At 41.4% G+C, this 18,637-nt stretch overlaps 1 protein-coding gene across 1 annotated transcript in view; it reads left to right on the top strand.

The window, feature by feature from the left end:
- Positions 1–18,246, top strand: part of tbx15 (T-box transcription factor 15) — a 35,277-nt gene extending 17,031 nt beyond the window's left edge. The window contains exons 4-8 of the mRNA XM_061089067.1: positions 745–916; positions 6,950–7,117; positions 7,553–7,617; positions 13,983–14,080; positions 17,414–18,246. Coding sequence (XP_060945050.1) covers positions 745–916; positions 6,950–7,117; positions 7,553–7,617; positions 13,983–14,080; positions 17,414–18,246 — 1,336 coding nt within the window. The remainder of the gene's footprint in view (positions 1–744; positions 917–6,949; positions 7,118–7,552; positions 7,618–13,982; positions 14,081–17,413) is intronic.
- Positions 18,247–18,637: the final 391 nt, after the last annotated feature.

Raw genomic sequence — 18,637 nt, 5'->3', positions numbered from 1 at the left:
TTAAAAGTCGGCGCCGTGGCAACATGTTTCCAGTGTTTGGAAGTTGTTTTCCAGCGTAGTGAAAGAAGCAGAGGCGTTCAACCCTGAAGTAACCTCAGAGATTTAAATAAAGGGATTAACGATTATAAGAGAGATGGAGATTTGATTTAACTTCTGCAGACCAACAACCTGATGTGTGATGCATGAAAACAGATGAAAATGGAAATTGTAGTTTCAGAATAATGTTGTGCTCAGTTCTCCTCCAACACGCAGGAAACAATTGAGCCCGATCTTCCTGCAAACTGTTCAAGAAGAAACATCCAGTGTTTATATGATATTTGAAAATCAAACTAAAACGTCTCGAACAGGCTGGTTTTAACATGAAATTATCAAGCAAAATCCCAGCTATGGTTTACAGTGAAACATTTTATATTAAATATTACCAGGAACAATTTACACAAACTGAAAACTCAATGAAATAGCCATTACAAAAACTTTTGTTGTTTTAAGATATTTCACATTTGTGAACAAATTCGGTACAAAAAGAAACCTTTTATATGTTTCATAATATAACCGTTTATAATGTGACCACAATATTTATCTTCGCTTTCTGTGTCTGAAAAGAAACAAAAAAAAGAATTCTGCCATAGTGTGAAGCACAATTTCACTTGTCAAACTTTGTGTGAAGACAAATAGCCCAAAATAAAATCATCTGTGACTGGATATTTGTGACATCTGCTGTTCCTCCCTCCTCTTGTCTTGCAGGTATGTGTACCACAGCTCGAAGTGGATGGTGGCAGGAAACGCCGACTCCCCGGTGCCTCCGCGGGTCTACATCCACCCAGACTCCCTGGCCTCAGGAGACACCTGGATGAGGCAGGTGGTCAGCTTCGACAAGCTCAAACTCACCAACAACGAACTGGACGACCAGGGACACGTAAGCAAACCACTCTTCATCTTCACAGCTTCTCTGTCGCTCATTGGTTTTACATGTTGTCACGAAACATCTGCAAAGGACTCAAGACGATATAAAAGATATTTAGAGCATCCTACAAGACCTGTATATGCATGGGAAATATGTTAATGTTACATCGTGTTAGGATGTCAGTATTTAAAAATAGTGCTGACTATGGGCTGAAATTGCATCGATGCATTTGCTTATAAAGGAAAACTGAGGAGGTTCTTTGTGGAACTTTTGGTTTCATGACTCACATGAGCTATGATGCTTGTTCAGAACAGATTTTCTGCAATACACGACTCACACATGTCGAAGATTTGTCCGTTCTGATTATTAACTTTCTAAATTAGCATGGAAAGGTATTGGATGTGTTTGAGGGATATGAACTCATGCCCTTGTTTTAATAGGCTATGTAATGGTCATTTCCTTCATGGGTCTGTCAAGCATTTTCTAATGAAGCGGTTTCGTTATATGCACCTAATGACTGCGTTTGATTTGTAGTTTGCTCCAGCAGCCACAGCACTACTGAGCTTAAATTTAGGTCCGACCACAATTGGTTTAATTTACTGCCGAGCTTGTTTCCAGTCAGTATCAGAGGTGGGGGGGTAAAGCAGTCTGATGCTGGACTCGGCTGCTCTGAATGTGAACTGTGGGTTTCCTAGGTGAAAATATTGAATTGTGTTGCAACAAGTTCCTCCACAATTTGTTTGATTTACTGTTTTTCTTTAAGTATCATTAGCAAGCAGGCAGCAAGTGAGAGCCTGACTTTATAACTCTGTATAGTTATAAACGGAGAAGGGACATGTTCCTTTGATTAATTACTCTGACTGGCCTCTTATAGCTCAAAGCTGCAAGAAAGATGAGAAAATGCTAAAAAGAACATTATAAAATGACCAAATTGTACAATAAGAAACATTTGTGCAGCTGCATTGCTGCAAAGCTTTGATAAAGTTAAAGAATAGACATAAACATGATCCACATTGGAAGTTATTTTTGTCTGGAGTTAGCTGATATCACGCAAGTGCAAAAAAGAAATAAAATGAATAATAATTCTTAATGTCCGACAGATGTCTAAAGAAGCAACAAGCTTAAAAAGCCAAGATATGTCTGTCAGCTTGTCTTCATGTTTCTCTTCCAGTGAGACCAGGGATTACTTAATGGATCCTTAAAGAGAACTGCTAAATGTATTTTATCTCAAAAATCCACATTTTTATCACCAAACTCAAACACAACACGTTCCCCAGTGAAAATACACTGATCAAATTTAACCCTCTGGAGTCACTGGTCACACGGGCGTGATCAAATCACATGACCGGTTCAAGACGTCACTGTGTAAACACAGAGCCACATGAAGCGCTGGCTTCAACTTGTTGTTTGGTGTTGGCTTTGGTGTAGCCAGCTAAAACCAGAGATGGTAGGAATTGAATGTAAAAAGACGTGAAAGTAAACATGTGCAAGATAGGAAGGTGCAGGCGTTGCATTTAATTTCAAATGCTTCCCACAAAATAACATTATCCTCTTGGAAGGTGAATGAGTTAAAGATCATGAAATCCTGAGTGAAATTAAGGCTTAAAACTCAGAGCGTTCTTCTGACAATCTTACCATGAAACGTATAAAACCACTCAGGGTAAGAATTTCAGTTTCATTCTAGACTTTTTGTGGAAATTAAAAGATTGAATCAATGGCAAATCCACGTCTGTATTAAAAACCAAGTGCTTTTATAAACTGATAAAATACTGGTGCAAGCAGGTGATGGAGCGATTAAAAAAGAGTAGTGACGGCACCAGGAGAGAGATGTTTACAGCCCTGTGACAAAATGGCCACGGCCAGTTTGTCTCAGTGAGCTGTGTGGGGCTGTCACAGCTCTGCACATCATCTCTGTGGTGACAAATGAAAAAAACATATGGGCGTTGGTGCGCGAGGATTCACATGCTGTGTTCTCTCAGAGCGAGAGGGAGGTCGACTCTCCTCTGTTTTTGCTCAGATTTAGTTCTTTGTTTCCCCGGGGGAGGGTGTTGGAGGCCAAAGGAAATTAATTTTTCAGCTTCCTGTGTGGGAAAACCTCTCCACTTCTTGCTCATCCTCCTGCCTGGAGTTGTCATGAATCGTCTGCCTCATCAGAAACAGACACAGCGCTGCATGTCGTGAATCATCAGGCGTCCCAGTGCACAACAGAAGCAGATTCTTACGTGAGAAACAATATTTATTGCGTCTCAGACAGCGCATCCTCCTCCAGACTGATAAACTGTGCCTCTACTAGTTAGTGATGATGAGATCTGCAGGTTTAACTGCATTTGGACCAAAGAATTCCAAAGAATTCCAGAAGAAACGACACAATCTTTACTGGTTAAAAATGTTGTGATCAAAGCATCTGCAGGAAACAAAACAAAAACACAAAAATAAACATGAAAGCTGCATGAATTTGTATTTATCTCTAATCTCTACTTCTTGAGTATTTCCATATTATTTAGGAAATTCCCTACAAGCTTTTAAAACATAAAAAATCCATTGGCTTAACATACAAAATTATCATATAATCACCTCATAAAACATGATTTTGATTATGATTGATCGTGTGATTTAATTTGCTGATTTAAAAGAAAAACACTAACTCTTCACTGGAGTGTTTCCAATCATAGAAAATGCAAACCAATAAAGTACAATGGCTTATTTCTACTGTGGCGACCACTAGAAGATCAAAATAAAAATGACATTGTAACTGCTTTTAAATATAATCATAGAGAAATAAACAATTATTACAAAAAGTTAGGGTTTTAAAGGAAAATTACTCGTGCAGAAAAATGGCTCCTTTGACTGTTTTTATCATCCATCCATCCATCCATCCATCCATCCATTGAGGATCGAGTTGGGTCTGGATCCAATCCCAGCTGACTATTATTAATACCACATTCTTAATTACTTCGTAAGTGTCATTATAGCAACTGGTCATGATGACGCTTATCTTAAATACTTATTATATCTTACGTTTTTCATGATCCGAAGTTAAATATTTAACTACTTTGACCATAGAGTTCAAGTAGAAGTAAATTAGAAAGTGAAGTAAAATGAACATTTTCCCTCTGCAGCGTAGAAGAGTTCACTGTTACATCACTGACTGTGGTCCAATGTTTATATAACAAATATTATTTGCTTCTAGTAAACATGAACTACTTTGACTGCAGCGATCAGTGAAGTAAAATGAGAATATTCCCTCGGTAGTGTAGAAGAGTTTGAAGTATAAAACATATTAGGTCATATTAGGAGACGTAAAGTATCATAATATATAGTATGTAATATTGGAGGCATGTGTTCTTTCTCATGCATCAACATAAAGTCGGGATTAGATCATAACAACTTGACCAAAGTTCACAGCTCAGCGTTCTGGTGTCATCTGTATAAATAGAGCAGATCACAATGTAAGCTAACAGTGCAGGTCTTTGTCCTTGGGACACCCTGTGCCCGACTGGACCGGTTCCTCTCCGTCCTCCTGGGTTCACATCGGCCTCATGCTGTCTCTCTGGCCTGTCGTCTATTTCCTGTCTCTCCCCGCCGCTCTATGGGAAAATCTAATAAAACGCTGAAGCAGCCTGGAACGGCCAATAGAGGCTGTTTTTTTCATTGCGTACCATTTTGCTTTGTTGCTCATGATTGATAGCATTGTAATGTGTCACTGCTGTTGCTCAAGATCGCTCAAAACACGGTGGAGACAACACAGGCCGCTTGGAGCACTTGTTTTCAGAGGCTTTTCACATGACAGCAGTGTTATTGTGGCCCTGCTCATGTTCTGTCGCTGCTGGTGAGCGTCCAACTGAGAGTCCGCATTGTTCCAGTGTGTAATGAGTAATTTCACAGGGGACACGATGAGTTTAACCGAAGGCTGTGATGACTCTCTTTGATTCCTCATCGGTTATGGACTTTAAAGTGTTTCTTATCTATGTTTGAAAACTGAAAATAAGCTAAATTTGACGTGAGCTGATTTCCTCGGGAGATACACACGACATCTGCAGGATGTGTCGGTGTCTCTCCGGTGTGAACGGCCAGATGACTTTCAAAGGGGGATTAAAACAACGTCATTACCGACCATGAAAAAGAAAACATCGCTTATTTAGCGTAATTGCATTTGAACGGGGACAACTGTGGGCCGAGGTCCTCTGGCCGCTCTCTGGGTTGATGTTGTGAGTTCAGCCTGTTGATGTGCGATCAGATTTGACTTTACATCACCTCGGGCTGGCCTGAGACTAAAAGCATGACTCCTCTGGGCCGTAAGGCATCTGAGGCAGCGTGTATCAAATGTGAAATCTTTATTGCTAAAACACGACTGCGATTCCGCCTGTACTCGCTTCACGAGAGCAGGCGATGGGGTTTTGCTTGAGCACCAATTGCCACAAACAGACGTTGGAAATCTGTATCCTCTAAAAACGTGTTTACCGTCCCTTGCAGAATGAATCATCACGGTCAAAAGAACATAAAGAGACAAATACATATAAACAGTTTGGCCGGATTTGCAGTCATTTAATGCTTATTGAGAGAACAGCTGCAGGAAAACGCAGCCAGGAGACACTTGTTCCTTGTGGGAGACGCGATTTGCACTTTTTACTCGAGGGAAAAAGACACGGCTCCACCCACATGCTTTGATTGACGTGTGATCTGAGCAGAATGTGCCAGAACACTAAAGAAATGAACTCAGCGCAGCTCTAATGAACACAACGCGCTGCAGATCAGAGCGTGCATCTGTGTGTTACGACTCCGCAGCCCCACTCCTAATGTGCATGTGCGTTTGATGTCGCGTGTGTTAGCCGAAGTGTGCGACTCGAGGTCTGGAACGTTGCATGTAGTGTTTCTGATACTCTCCGAGCTGTTTTCCCCCTCTAACGGGCCTGGGTTTGAAGTGACCCCCCTCTGTTGTAGAAGGGAGCGGAGTTCTGGAGGTTGCTCGGCTCTGGGGAGGTTTTCTCACTCTCGGATTAATCAAGAGCAGACGGAGGCCCCGAGGCCCCGAGGCGAGGCTGGGGCCGACACCGTCTGACGCCTCCGCTCCTCGGTGAAATAATCCTCGGCCATCCTCCGAGCGTCATCTCAGTGTGAACTCAGTGCCGAGGCGCTCTGATAGGGAATCTGTGGAGCTAATTGATGTTATGAAGGAAGTGCATGTTCTGTGTGTTTGCACTCGGAGAAAATGAAAGGCAGAGAGGAAGGGTTTTGTGTTTTGCCTTGAACTGCAAAGTTCACAAGCTCATATCGCACATGCTTGTAGAGACACTTTCCTGTAGGTGTGAAGGCCGTCACTCAACAAATTCACCTTCAGCACAACTACAAGCCAAGATCTTCTCATATTAGAATCGGCACTTTTCTCTTTCTTTATTTCTATTCAGTTATTTCTTATGGCTGTACGTCTTATTACGAGACCAAACTAATTAGAATTGGCCATTATCAGTGTTTCACAGCCATATCAGTATCGGTTTTTATAATTGTTGATATGAAAACTTTTATTTTACAGAATAAGCAATACAGACATTACACATACATTTAAAACATTTTTTTTCTTAAATCAATTTCTATATATTTGGTTATATTTGTTTAATTTATAGTTATTTACAAAAAAGTTTATGCTTAAACTGAAAAATATCAAGGGTTTGATTACAACATTATCGCCAATATATCGTTACAATAAATGTCTTACTCCCTAATATTGGCATCAGCTCCTAAAAGTCTATATCGGTCAGGCTCTACTTACTTCAGGTGACGCAGGCGACTGATCAAATATTCTCAAGTTGGAAGATGTTCAACCTAATTTTTGCTTTTTTTTGACTCACAACTTCGACTCACACATAGATTCAAACCGGGAGATAATAATTTCTGGACTAGTGTTTTTTTCTTCTTTCTTTCCTTTAAACGTCAAACACCTTTCTCCTGTGCTACCTATATGATTGAGCTGAGCCTTCTCAGACACCATCAGTCCTATTAATATTGACAGTGTCTGCACTTCTCCTTTTTCCCTTCTCATACTTCCAGATCATCCTCCACTCCATGCACAAGTACCAGCCTCGTGTTCACGTCATCAGGAAGGACTTCAGCAGCGAGCTCTCTCCAAACAAGCCGGTGCCGAGCGGCGAGGGAGTGAAGACCTTCAGCTTCCCCGAGACCGTCTTCACCACCGTCACCGCCTACCAGAACCAACAGGTCTGCACCTCGGGTTTTATTTACCAACACGAAAATGCATCATTCATCATTTGCTACACAAATTTGAACCATCCTGCAAATGCCAAAATGAATGAAAAGTAATCCTTCAAAATCTGCATTCTGTTTTTAAGTCATACAACTCTTCGTGCACAGAAATTGAGGTTGAATTTTTGGAATGTTAGTTAGTTTCATCAATCACCAGTTTTCTGTGTAAATATGATACAATTCAGAAATAACTTGATAAGTTAAAGTTAAATAAATTGAACTAGGATCAGTTAAATTCTTCTTTTAACTACAGTGGGGAAGGATTATTGAACTTAAAAACTTTTTTTGTTTTTACTTTAAATTCTGGAACCAACCATTTGTATTATGGAACCAATTACAAATATTACACAATACAATGCAGTAATCAAAACAATCTCTTCTTGTTTGCAGATCACCAGACTAAAGATCGATCGCAACCCGTTCGCCAAAGGATTTCGGGACTCCGGCAGAAACAGGTACAATATGACAGCATCTGTCACACAATTCGTCCTGTTACAGCCTTTTCCACGCTGCCAGCAAGAGTCAGATCTTTTTTTTTCTCTGTGTGACTTTTCATATGGAAATGATCCTCTGAAGTTAGCACTTAGCACCATATGCTGTTCTATATAAAAACAGCTGCTTCGTCTGCTGCCAAGAAGGAGTGGGATCTGCAGGACAGAGAGTGATTGGTGGACGTGTCGCTCTCTCTCTTTGTTTCTGTTATTGTCTCATTCATCTGATAAAATGCCCTTTAATAACAATTCTCAAAGTAATGGTGTGTTTGTGGTATGATTCATCGTGATGAGGGCTTAAAATATTTGATGTCGCTTCACTCCAAACCTTCTTAATTTTCATTAAAGATATGTCGGAGAAGGAATAAAAGCAGATCTGTCACAGATGTTGTCATCCCATGGTCTCTGTGTAGCTGCTGCTGACCTTCTATTGATTATTTGATTTTATAAAGTAGGTTAGAGAATAAAGTTAAGTTGGGAAGCAATTAGAAACCAAACAAATGTAAAACCATTAAACTCACATATACACAGTAAAAGGATGAATGTGGTAAAGTGCACAAACACACAGACTGAAGTCCCTGTCACCACATGTGTTTGGACGGGAGCAGGTGATATGTGTAGAAGATTTAAAGGACTGAAGGTCACGAGTCCTGCATATGATATTTTATTAATAGTTTTAGAATCAGGGGACAGCTGTGGATTAGGAGGTGGAGATGGTCACCCACTTATCAGAAGGTCGGCGGTGTGATCCCCGGGTCCAGTCTGCATGTTAACGTGTTCAAGAACAAGTGCTATATGAATGGAATCCATTTACCAAATTGTAGTTACAGTTTTGACAGTACACAGTTCAGCTCCAGCAATTCATGGAGCTTCTCACCACTGCTACGCCGCAGCCATCTGAAATATCCACCTTTAATCTGAACTGTTTCTTCACATTTTCAAAAGTCCTGTTGAATTGGAGGTTTCACGGTTGAAGATTAGATTCATGCTTTTTCTGTGTCTACGTCCCAGTAAGGTGGATATGTCCACCAAGGCCGAACAGTTTCCTTACATTCAATCACGCGGCACTAAATTGCTGGTAGATATCAGTCAAATATTTCTCATTTATTTCATCAAGATCCGTTAATTATTCTCTGAGAAATTAATGGGATTTTATCAAAAATGCCCCAGGTCACAATTTCAATGTTTGATCCAGATCTGCACGCAAATTGAATTGGTTCTCTCCCATTCCGTATCCTATTATCTGTCCAGTAGTGTTTGTGTAATGCTCCTTAGTGGAGGCACTGATTAGTTCCTGGATCAGATTTCAGGATTTGTTCATACATATTGAGGATATCAATACGTTTGTGTTGCATCTCCATGACCCCTTTTCTGTTAGAGGTGGGCTGAATATTTTGCAGACCCTTTTTTTCGACACAGGAACATAAAACTATTGAATTTTTTTCAACACATACTTAGAACGTGTTTCAGTCTGAAATGTACTGTAGTCGTAAAATGCTGCTGGAACAATGGTTTGAATGTAATTTGGGCTTTTTTAACCGAGACGTCTAGACATCTTTTAAACCTGCAAATCACCAAATCCATGCCTACGAGTTTATTAACGCTCGGTCTGAGGTAATGGCTTTTTATTCCACATTCCCACACACTCGGTGAGTCATGCAACATCACACATTTTAAGACTCCAGCAGGATTCTGTAAGAAATGTTGACTCTTAGCTCCACTCGTCCTGTCACAACCTTAAATGTCACAAAGACAGAGCACACGCACACACACTTGCTGATGCTGTAGAGTCCAAACTGGACTAACTTGATTGTATTTATCTGGCAAAGGCCGTCTGGGGCAATTTGGGGGTTCAATATCTTGCCCAAGGACACTTAGGAATGCAATATGGAGGAGCCGGGGATCCAACTACCGAATGTCCCTATACCTCCTGAGCCACAGCCATCCCCCCAAAAACCACGTCACCATCACAGATGCACCTTTTGATTTAATAAGCTAATTATATGAATACATTAGCTTAATGTTTCTCACTAAAAACTCTTTAATTTCCTTTCCTCAAGTTTCCTCCTCACTTCATCCGTACCTTTTCCCTTCTCTCCTTCACCTCTCCCGGTCTCTCTTCCCTCTCGATTCCTGAATTATCATATGTAGCGTTTGAGGAGGAGAGAGAGGCGGGAGTGCACTGAGCCACCAGACCCCTCTGCACATGAAAGCAGGCCCCCTCATCTGGTCCGCATTATTGGCACGCAGATATTTGAGACATCTTTTTTCATTTTTCAAACAATAGACCGTTTGATTTATGGAGTGGCATTAGAATTTCATTGCAGAAAAAGGCTACAGATGAAAAGATAAGGAGAATGAGATATTTGTCCGCGGAGAGAGAAAATGAATTTACGCTCACGTATCGCTTGTGATTCAGTCCCTTCAGTCCTGGTGGGAATTATTTAGCTCTGATTCAAGTCAGAGCTTCAGAGCATTTTGGGAGAGTGTCCGCCACTCTGAGATTCTGTCACCTTAAAAACCCTCTGAGTCATTTTGAATTATACGCCTCATGGCTCGAGCTGCTTTTTGATCTTTGATCGTTCTTGGATGTTGTTGGCGAGCTGCGGACCCTCGATACTTCATTCTGCTTCTTTTGCAGAATTCTGGTGACGTAGGGTTTGATTGGATAAGGGTGTCTACTGCTCATGAGAAAAAAACTGCGGACAATATAATTTGTTGTTCACTTTTATTAATTGTAACACCAAAGCTGGAAGGTTTTAAGAGCTGTTTTTGTAAAGTGTTACTGATGACATTTTAAATTTGGAAAAACTTCTGGAATTCCAACGATGAGCGTTAACTATAATAATAACTAAGCTGTATGTATAAGGAAAAATATCATGTTGTTTATAGTAGAGGAAAACTACAGAAAGAAAGGCACTTGCAATAATTGTAAGAAGAGGGAAAGAAAAAGTTTAGTTAGATTAAAATCTACATTAAAGAGAAGCCCTCTGTGACTCATCATTATCCCAGGGATGGATACATGTCAGTGTGAGAGATGCAGCCAATCAATAAGTTTAAGAAAGAATAATCTGATTTGTGATTGGCTGATGTGAACAGTAGATTGCACATTTGCTTTTTCGTTTTACTGAGGAAAGGGGCCGAGTCGCCTCCAGTTCCTGTATCAAATGTATCCTCCGTCTTCTGACACACACACACACACACACACACACACACACACACACACACACACACACACACACACACACACACACACACACACACACACACACACACACACACACACACACACACACACACACACACACACACACACACACACACACACACACACACACACACACACACACAGAGACTCTCCAGTGTCTGGCCAGTTTCAAAGCGCGTGTGGGTTTAACAGTTATTTCTTAATGCTGACATGCTGACACAATAAAACCTATAGATAATATAATAATAATCATGTTGGTACCAGTAAATTTTATTATAATCGATTATAAACTAACATGAACATGAAGATACTCCCCACAAATGCTGTCTACTGATATTCTGTCATCGCTGTGTCTCACAGAGCTCAGTTTCTGATTCAAATTGCAGTTGCTTCAGAATCAGCTTTCAGAGTTTGGAAATGACACGTGACATTTCCAATAATTTTTATTTTTTTGTTGGATAATAAGGTTTTCCAAAGTGTCTTTCAGTACAACATGAAATTTGTATCTGTATAATGCACAAAAATGTTAACATTTAAAGTCTAAATACTGAAATATTTAAAACCAATAAACCTTTGGATTACAAAAAAAAAAGATTTGCTCAAATTGAAAGTGGGATTGAGCGACACTTGTTACACAGGATCAGATGTTATGATGGACTTACTGACGAGAATAAGAAAAGGTTAAAGGTCACACAACACAGGACTGAGCCTTAAACAACGCTGCACACTAAAGATAAGGTATTCTTGTTATTTTATTATTATATTGAAAGTTTTGCTTTAAAAAATCATGGATAAGGCTTAATAACCATTAACCCTTTAATATTTCGCAGTAATTTCAGCTCATATACAGAAGTTGAAGGCTGGTGGTGGAAACGTATTTGAAGTGGCGTGACATCTTCTGTTATTGTTGCTTATATTAGTATCGGATATGAACCACATTAACAGTCACAGTTTATTTTCTTTGGTTTATTGGCAGAACCTCACTGTGAATGTGGAAAATTACCAAGTAATTCCACATCGAGGGGAAATTTAAAATGAACAGAAAGGGAAAATCTGCGCTGCTAATTCTCACACTAAGCAGCAGCTTGTTTTCTTGATGTTCCTAATAGCTCCTTAATATAGAAGCCTCCCCGGGTGTTATGGTGGTGCAGTGGTTTGTGTCTGGTGACCGGCCTTTATGGCCTAGCAGAGGGATACGGCTCATTTGTTGGATTTTGGTCCAGCAGCAGTGTGTCTGTATGAATGACTGCAGTGATGGCGAGGGCCGGCCCGATTAGCACGGCACGCTAACGAGCTGCCACGGACTGGGAGTCAGTGGCCCTAAAATAACACGGCGAGCAAGCGGCGACCGGCGCTGGTTTGCCTGGGACGGGGCCGAGTGGGGCGCAGGGAAGTAAATCAAGCAGGAAGGAGAACCGTGTACAGATTCAAGATGAAACGTCACCTAGATTTATGTGCCCAGTAAAAGCCTGCTCCTTTTTAATGGCTCCAGTTTCCTCCGAGCAGGACTCCAGTTTCTCCCGCCCCCTCGCTCTCTCTCTCTCTCTGTTCATTCTAATGCTCTCTCAACCAGTCTGATTCATTTACCTCAGGCCTCTCTCAATATGCCTTTTCTTATTTATCCACATTTATTCTCACTCTGTTACTCAGGTCCAGCTCTCTCCTCTCGTGTATAAACACACACAAACTCACACCAAACACACAAACACACACACACACATAAACACACATGCACGTGTCCCGTCGACTTCAGAGGATATTACATTGACTTACTTTCAGTTCCTGGATACTTTAACCTTAACCATTGCTACTACCGGTCTAACGTTAACCTTAACCTAACCTTTCAACATGTTTTCAACCTAAAATTTAACGATTTATTTCTGGGGACCTGCTTTTTGTCCCCATAATGTCACAGATTTCAGTTCCTATCAGTACACGTCTGTAACATATTTTGTCTATTGATAAAATCAATAACTTTCACTCAGTGATATACAATATTTTAAATTTAAAACAGCTCTGGTATCTTAAATATAGTTTATTATTTATTATTATTATTATTATTATTATTATTATTATTATTATTATTATTATTATTATTATTATTATTATTATCATGTTTAGTTTTTCATCACATCGTTTGAAATGTGTAAATAGTGTAGTTTAAAAAAAATTATGTTGTGAGGTTCTCCCCATTGACATAGATGAAGATGACAGAATATAAAATTAACCTTTAAATAAAATAATGATATAATATTGTGTCACACCTTGTTAGGCCCTATGAGGCAAATTCTGATTTGTGAATATGGGTTGTATGAATACAATTTTAGTGAGTACGACTTAGTGTTAAAATATATAATTACATCACTACTTCTATGACAGTGTGAAAACAATCTAAACATTATAGATATCATATGCTTTGACTTTATAACAGAAGGGTCCGAGGGTCAGGAGATGGAGCGGGTCGTCCACTAGCCAGAGGGTGGGTTTGATCCCCCGGCTTCAGTGAATGATAGAAAAAAGTGTTATAGTAGCACTGTGTGAATGAGTGAATGTGGCTCATAGAGCTTTGAGTAGTCGATAAGACCAGAGAAGTGTTGAATAAATAATCCAGTTACGTTTCAGTAAAAGCAACTTTAGATCACACGTGACTCAATCTACAGGACGACATCAATGATAGAAAAAATCGACACATTTTTCTTCTTTGTTATGATTAATTTGGGAGTAAGTCGGAAATAATACAACACTGACATTAGAAGGTTTATTGATGAATAAAATCCAGTTGATGAAAATGATAAATCAAACAAAACGGATGTGAGTCTTTGCCTCTTCGAGGACTTGAGGGAGCTGAGGGTCTGAACAGCAGCGTCACCGGCGACATGTTGAGATTTTGGAACATCTCATCGTGGCTCCGTCTGCCAGAGGAGCTCAGATGTTAAACAGCTCAGATATAAGTGGGAGTGCGGCCATGTCAGGCTTAAAATCATGCAATAAACTCTTAAAAATCAATCACCATCCACTCTAAGGCCAATAACGTTAAAGCTTCCCCTCTTTTATTTCTGCCGTGGTTGTTTTGTGCTCTGAATCTTCCCTCTCTCTCTCTCTCTCTCTCTCTCTCTGTCAGGACCGGCCTGGAGGCCATCATGGAGACTTATGCTTTCTGGAGACCTCCTGTGAGGACCCTGACCTTTGAAGACTTCACCAACATGCAGAAACAACAAGGTGCGACAGAAATAACCCTCCAGTCCTACTCATCTACTTCATATTCTCACTTGCCCAATTGTCTTTGTAGACACAGGTTTTAGATTAACGACAAAGGACAAACATATTTTCAGTTTCCTCAAAGTAAAAACCGCTCTCTGTGTCTTCATTTTAATGGACTTTTCATTATTTTATTGGTGCAGCAAGTTGCCAATTCTCTGGAAAGATTCCTTTGTTTTATTCTGAATGGCCGACATTCAGAGTTGATTAATTATTTATTTTATTCTCATTTCCTGACTTTGTAGAGAGGCCTTGGAGTATCTTGAAAGGCGCCATATATATCAAAGTTATTATTAATAATATTGTAGCTTTTGTGTTAGTTAAGTTAAGTGCTCACTGTCAAACACCTGATAGAGTTTTCTGACCTTTTCTATCAAACACAACTGTGGTGAATCTTCATCCTCGAGTTAAAGCTCAGTCTGATCTTAAAACAGAGAAACTAATTCAAACTGAAACCTGAGAGAAATTAAATGATTCCTCATTTCATATGTGCTCTGAATCCTCAGAGGCCACTTTGACATCTACTCTGGTTACACACATAATGTTCATTGTTGGAGTTGATGCATTTTTATTAACACATATCTGCCAAGAAGGCAGTTTGTTTATTGTTATTTTGAAGGAGTATGCAAAAACTACTGAATGGATTACTACAGAACTTGGGGGAGGGATGCTGTATGGGTCAGGATCCGGATCAGGGGGCAGATCCAGGATTCTTTATTTATCACTTTCTTCGACATTTTGAGATTTGTCAGAATTTTAGGGATTTCCTAAAAAAAAATCATGGATCTTGGTAAAAAAGTCCTACATGTTTAGGGGACTGATGTTAATGAGTGTGTGCAATTTGTTGTATTTAAATATGGTTTCATAAGGGGCACTGTTTGGGCCCTGGTGGAGATATGTTTAGTTCTAGTTTTGCCCCATATTATTATCTTTTGTCCAGTGAGTAGACACATGTACATAATTCTACTCATTGACTATAAGGTCTTAATTGTTTAATAGTAAAGTTTATTTAATCAAATCTTCAACAATCTCAACAATCTCTGCAACAGCAATCATTGTCCTCCATGTGAGCTTGGCCTTACACGTTGTGACTCCTGCAGGTCGGCCTTCACCTCCTGAGCCGTTCACACCTCGACCAGCCCTCGACAGTTAAACAAAATGTAACGAATCGTTAAACAAACCCTGCAGCTCCGCGACACACCTCACTCTGTGTGACTCCCAGCGTCAGCACACGTCTTAGTCATGGCTTTTATCAAGGGTCCTGAAGCCCCTCTGCTTCCTCACTGACCTTATCACAGGTCAGCATGACGTGACACTGCGTATTTTGTCTGAGCAGGCAAACATGTGTTTGTTATTATTAAACTCCTCCTGAGTGATTCGGGTCCCTGCGCCGGTGGTGAACCCTGCGTCACGCTGTGAGGACACTGTGGAGTCCGGGCGATGCGTTCAGGGACCGTGTGTGAATGTGTTGCTCCGCCCTGAAAGTCCTGGACCCTTTCCCCTTCAAGTAATCAATTATTCCACTGAAGCACCTTTACCCTTCTAACCAGAGGAAAACATGACATCACCAAACTAGCGTCCTCTCTTCCCTCCTCTCTCTTTTTTCCTCATGTATATCTACCTTCCTCTCTTCCCTCGGTGCACCCCCCTCCTCTGTCTCTCTGAGCTGCGGCAATATTATCGAAGGCATATGGTGCAAAATCAGAACTCCAGCCAAGCGAGTCCTGGATCATTTAGTTATGCCTCCTCATGGTTTCAAACCGAATTTCTCCAACAGCAAGATGAACCCGGGCCAAATTCTCATTAATCGAGAAATATGCAATTGATATCCCACAGCTATCAATTCGCTATGAAAGGGTTGGGTTAGTGGAGCCGCTTTGTGCCAACTGGGGATGTGGGGTGGGGTGGGATGGAAGGGGGCTCTGTTGACCAGACATGGTCAAAACTGAATCCATATTTCTCTCTGCATACCAGCAGTATATATTTTATGATATGGTCCATGATCCTCGTACCAAGCACAGGATGAAAGAATCTGAAATCAGTCCAAAGGTATAGGTGTTTGAGCGAGTCCACATGGATCTATAAGGTTATTTATGAAATTGGCGACAGGTGATTTGATAATGTGGCTCTCTGCTCGTTTTATTTATCGGACTCGGTGCATGAAGACAATACTCAAACTGTAGCTGCTTTCAGATACATGCACTCAACTCCAGATATTCTCCTGAAATGATCCAAAGGGGCTGAATGACAGAACGCAAATGTCCGACTCAGCTGCTCTTGACTTTTTTCGCAGTTTTTCCCGCCAGGTCCCAAGTATGAACCCCTCAGAATTTCAGAATAAGGCAATGAGAATCTACATATTTTAGTGATAAGGGCGGTGTCGATGCGACGGCTTCATAAGAGACACCTCTATAAAAACTAGATTTCTTGGTTCATTATTCAACATGTAAGTGTATATTAAAAAACAAAATCTGTAGAACACATTCTTCCTGCACATGGTAGAGAGGATGTGGAGGTCTGGAAATGAGAGACGAATACTAACACCTCCCCACAGGGAAATCCTGTTTGTTTCTCGCTCCTCTCCACAGGGAGGTCAGAGGTAGATGGGTTCGGATTCAAGTCACTTTCCCATCATATCAAATTTTCTTGTAAGAAAAAAAAGGGGGGGGGGGACATGTGGCGGAATACGGCAGCTAAACACATTTCTTATCACCAGGATGTAAAATCCGTACATAAAGGAAGAGATAACTTGAATTATGATCTCAACATTAACGTGGAAGACTCTTGCCAACACGGGGAAATGATAGATGCTCCTGTAACTGTTCAAGAAATTAGATTGTTCTTTTACAATTATTGATTTAACTTTATGAAACCTTGAATCTGAATATGAACAATGCCCCACATCATGGTATCTGTTGTCAAATCAGGACAACAGACTGGTAGTCCAATTTTCTATTTATCCTTATGAAAATATTTTTCTTTTTTGCGCGTTTGCACTGGTCCTGATTCACACTTAAAATATTAAACACTCATCGATACGAATCCACTAAATATATGTTTTTCACCAAGATCCATGAATTGTCTCTGGGAAAACTTAAAGGGTTTGACAAACACTCTAAAGCTAGTTAAAAACAAATCTTCCTGGATCCGTCCTTTGATTTGGAAATGCTTTCAGTTGTATTTGTGTAATTTTAATTTCAAACGAAAAACCAGACACATATGAAAACACACCTCCATGGCGTCAGTGGTCAAAGTCACTGTATTTCATTCTGTTTGCATTTGTGTGTTTTCCAGGTGGAAGCACAGGAACTTCTCCCACCACCTCCAGCACAGGAACCCCCTCCCCTTCTGGAGCGGCGCACCTCCTGTCCCCCTCCTGCTCCCCTCCCACCTTCCACCTGGCTCCCAACACCTTCAATGTGGGCTGCAGGGAAAGCCAGCTCTGCAACCTGGGCCTGTCTGAGTACCCGGCCTGTGCCCGCAGCAACATGGCCGCCCTGCAGGGCTACGGAGGCCTGGCCGACAGTTCCTACGGACGCCTCCAGGCTGCAGGGGCCGCTGTGGCCTCTGCTCAGTCCTCTGAATCCTTCCTGCCACAGAGGACTTCCTCCATGATTGCCGCTGGTATGCAAGGGAGCTCTCATCCATCCCTGACCGGTGGCAGCGGCGGCAGTGGCTCCGGAGGCAAGATGGACGCCTACGGAGGTCAGCTCGGCTCCTTCCCAGCCTCGCAGCTTCAGTACGTGATGCAAGCCGGAGGCGGCTCGAGCGGCGCCTCGTCCTCCTCATCCGGCTCCTCCCCATCCTCCGCCCACATGTTCAGCGGGGGCCACCACCACGTGCAGCAGGGCTCCTACAATGCTTTCTCCCTGCACAACCCTTACAACCTGTACGGATACAACTTCCCCACCTCTCCTCGCCTGGCCGCCAGCCCGGAGAAGCCTCAGGGAGGTTTGCTCTGCTCCTCCTCGTCCGCCGGGGCCTTCGCCGAGCGCCAGTACCTGTCCAACGGAGGCATGGACACGATGCACATGATTGGCAACCCCACCGGTGGCCAGCAGGGCGGCGGCTCCTGTGACGGTCGTCAGTATGGCTCCTCCTCTCAGATGTCCATGCACATGGTGTAGAGATCGACATCGAACGTCACAGTCCGCCCATGTTTCTAAAGTATTTTCAGGTGAGAAGCAAATCCCTCATCGATGAACCCAGTTTGGCGTCAAAGTCAAACAGGTGTTTTCACATGAAATGTTAACGTACTGAAGTACAAAACAAACCTTTCAGAAAAGGATTTCATCTCATGTTTTTTGTTTTTAAAGACCCCCCGCCACTTACAAAGCAATATAGTGGGAGTCAAAGTATTATTAAATTATCTATGTATTAATAAAGTGAAAAAATTGGGGGAGCAACTTAATGCTCTTACAGTTTCTGACGGGAAACCAACAACAAACGGTGCGAGGAGAGAGAGGAGCCCACACGCTCTGCTGCAGGAGGATTATCAGTTGTGAATCTGTAGCGGTG

Source organism: Limanda limanda, chromosome 16 (assembly GCF_963576545.1).
Source record: "Limanda limanda chromosome 16, fLimLim1.1, whole genome shotgun sequence".
Classification (NCBI taxonomy): domain Eukaryota; kingdom Metazoa; phylum Chordata; class Actinopteri; order Pleuronectiformes; family Pleuronectidae; genus Limanda; species Limanda limanda.
The sequence above is the reverse complement of the archived record's forward strand: the minus strand, read 5'-3'. Positions and strand labels throughout refer to the sequence as shown.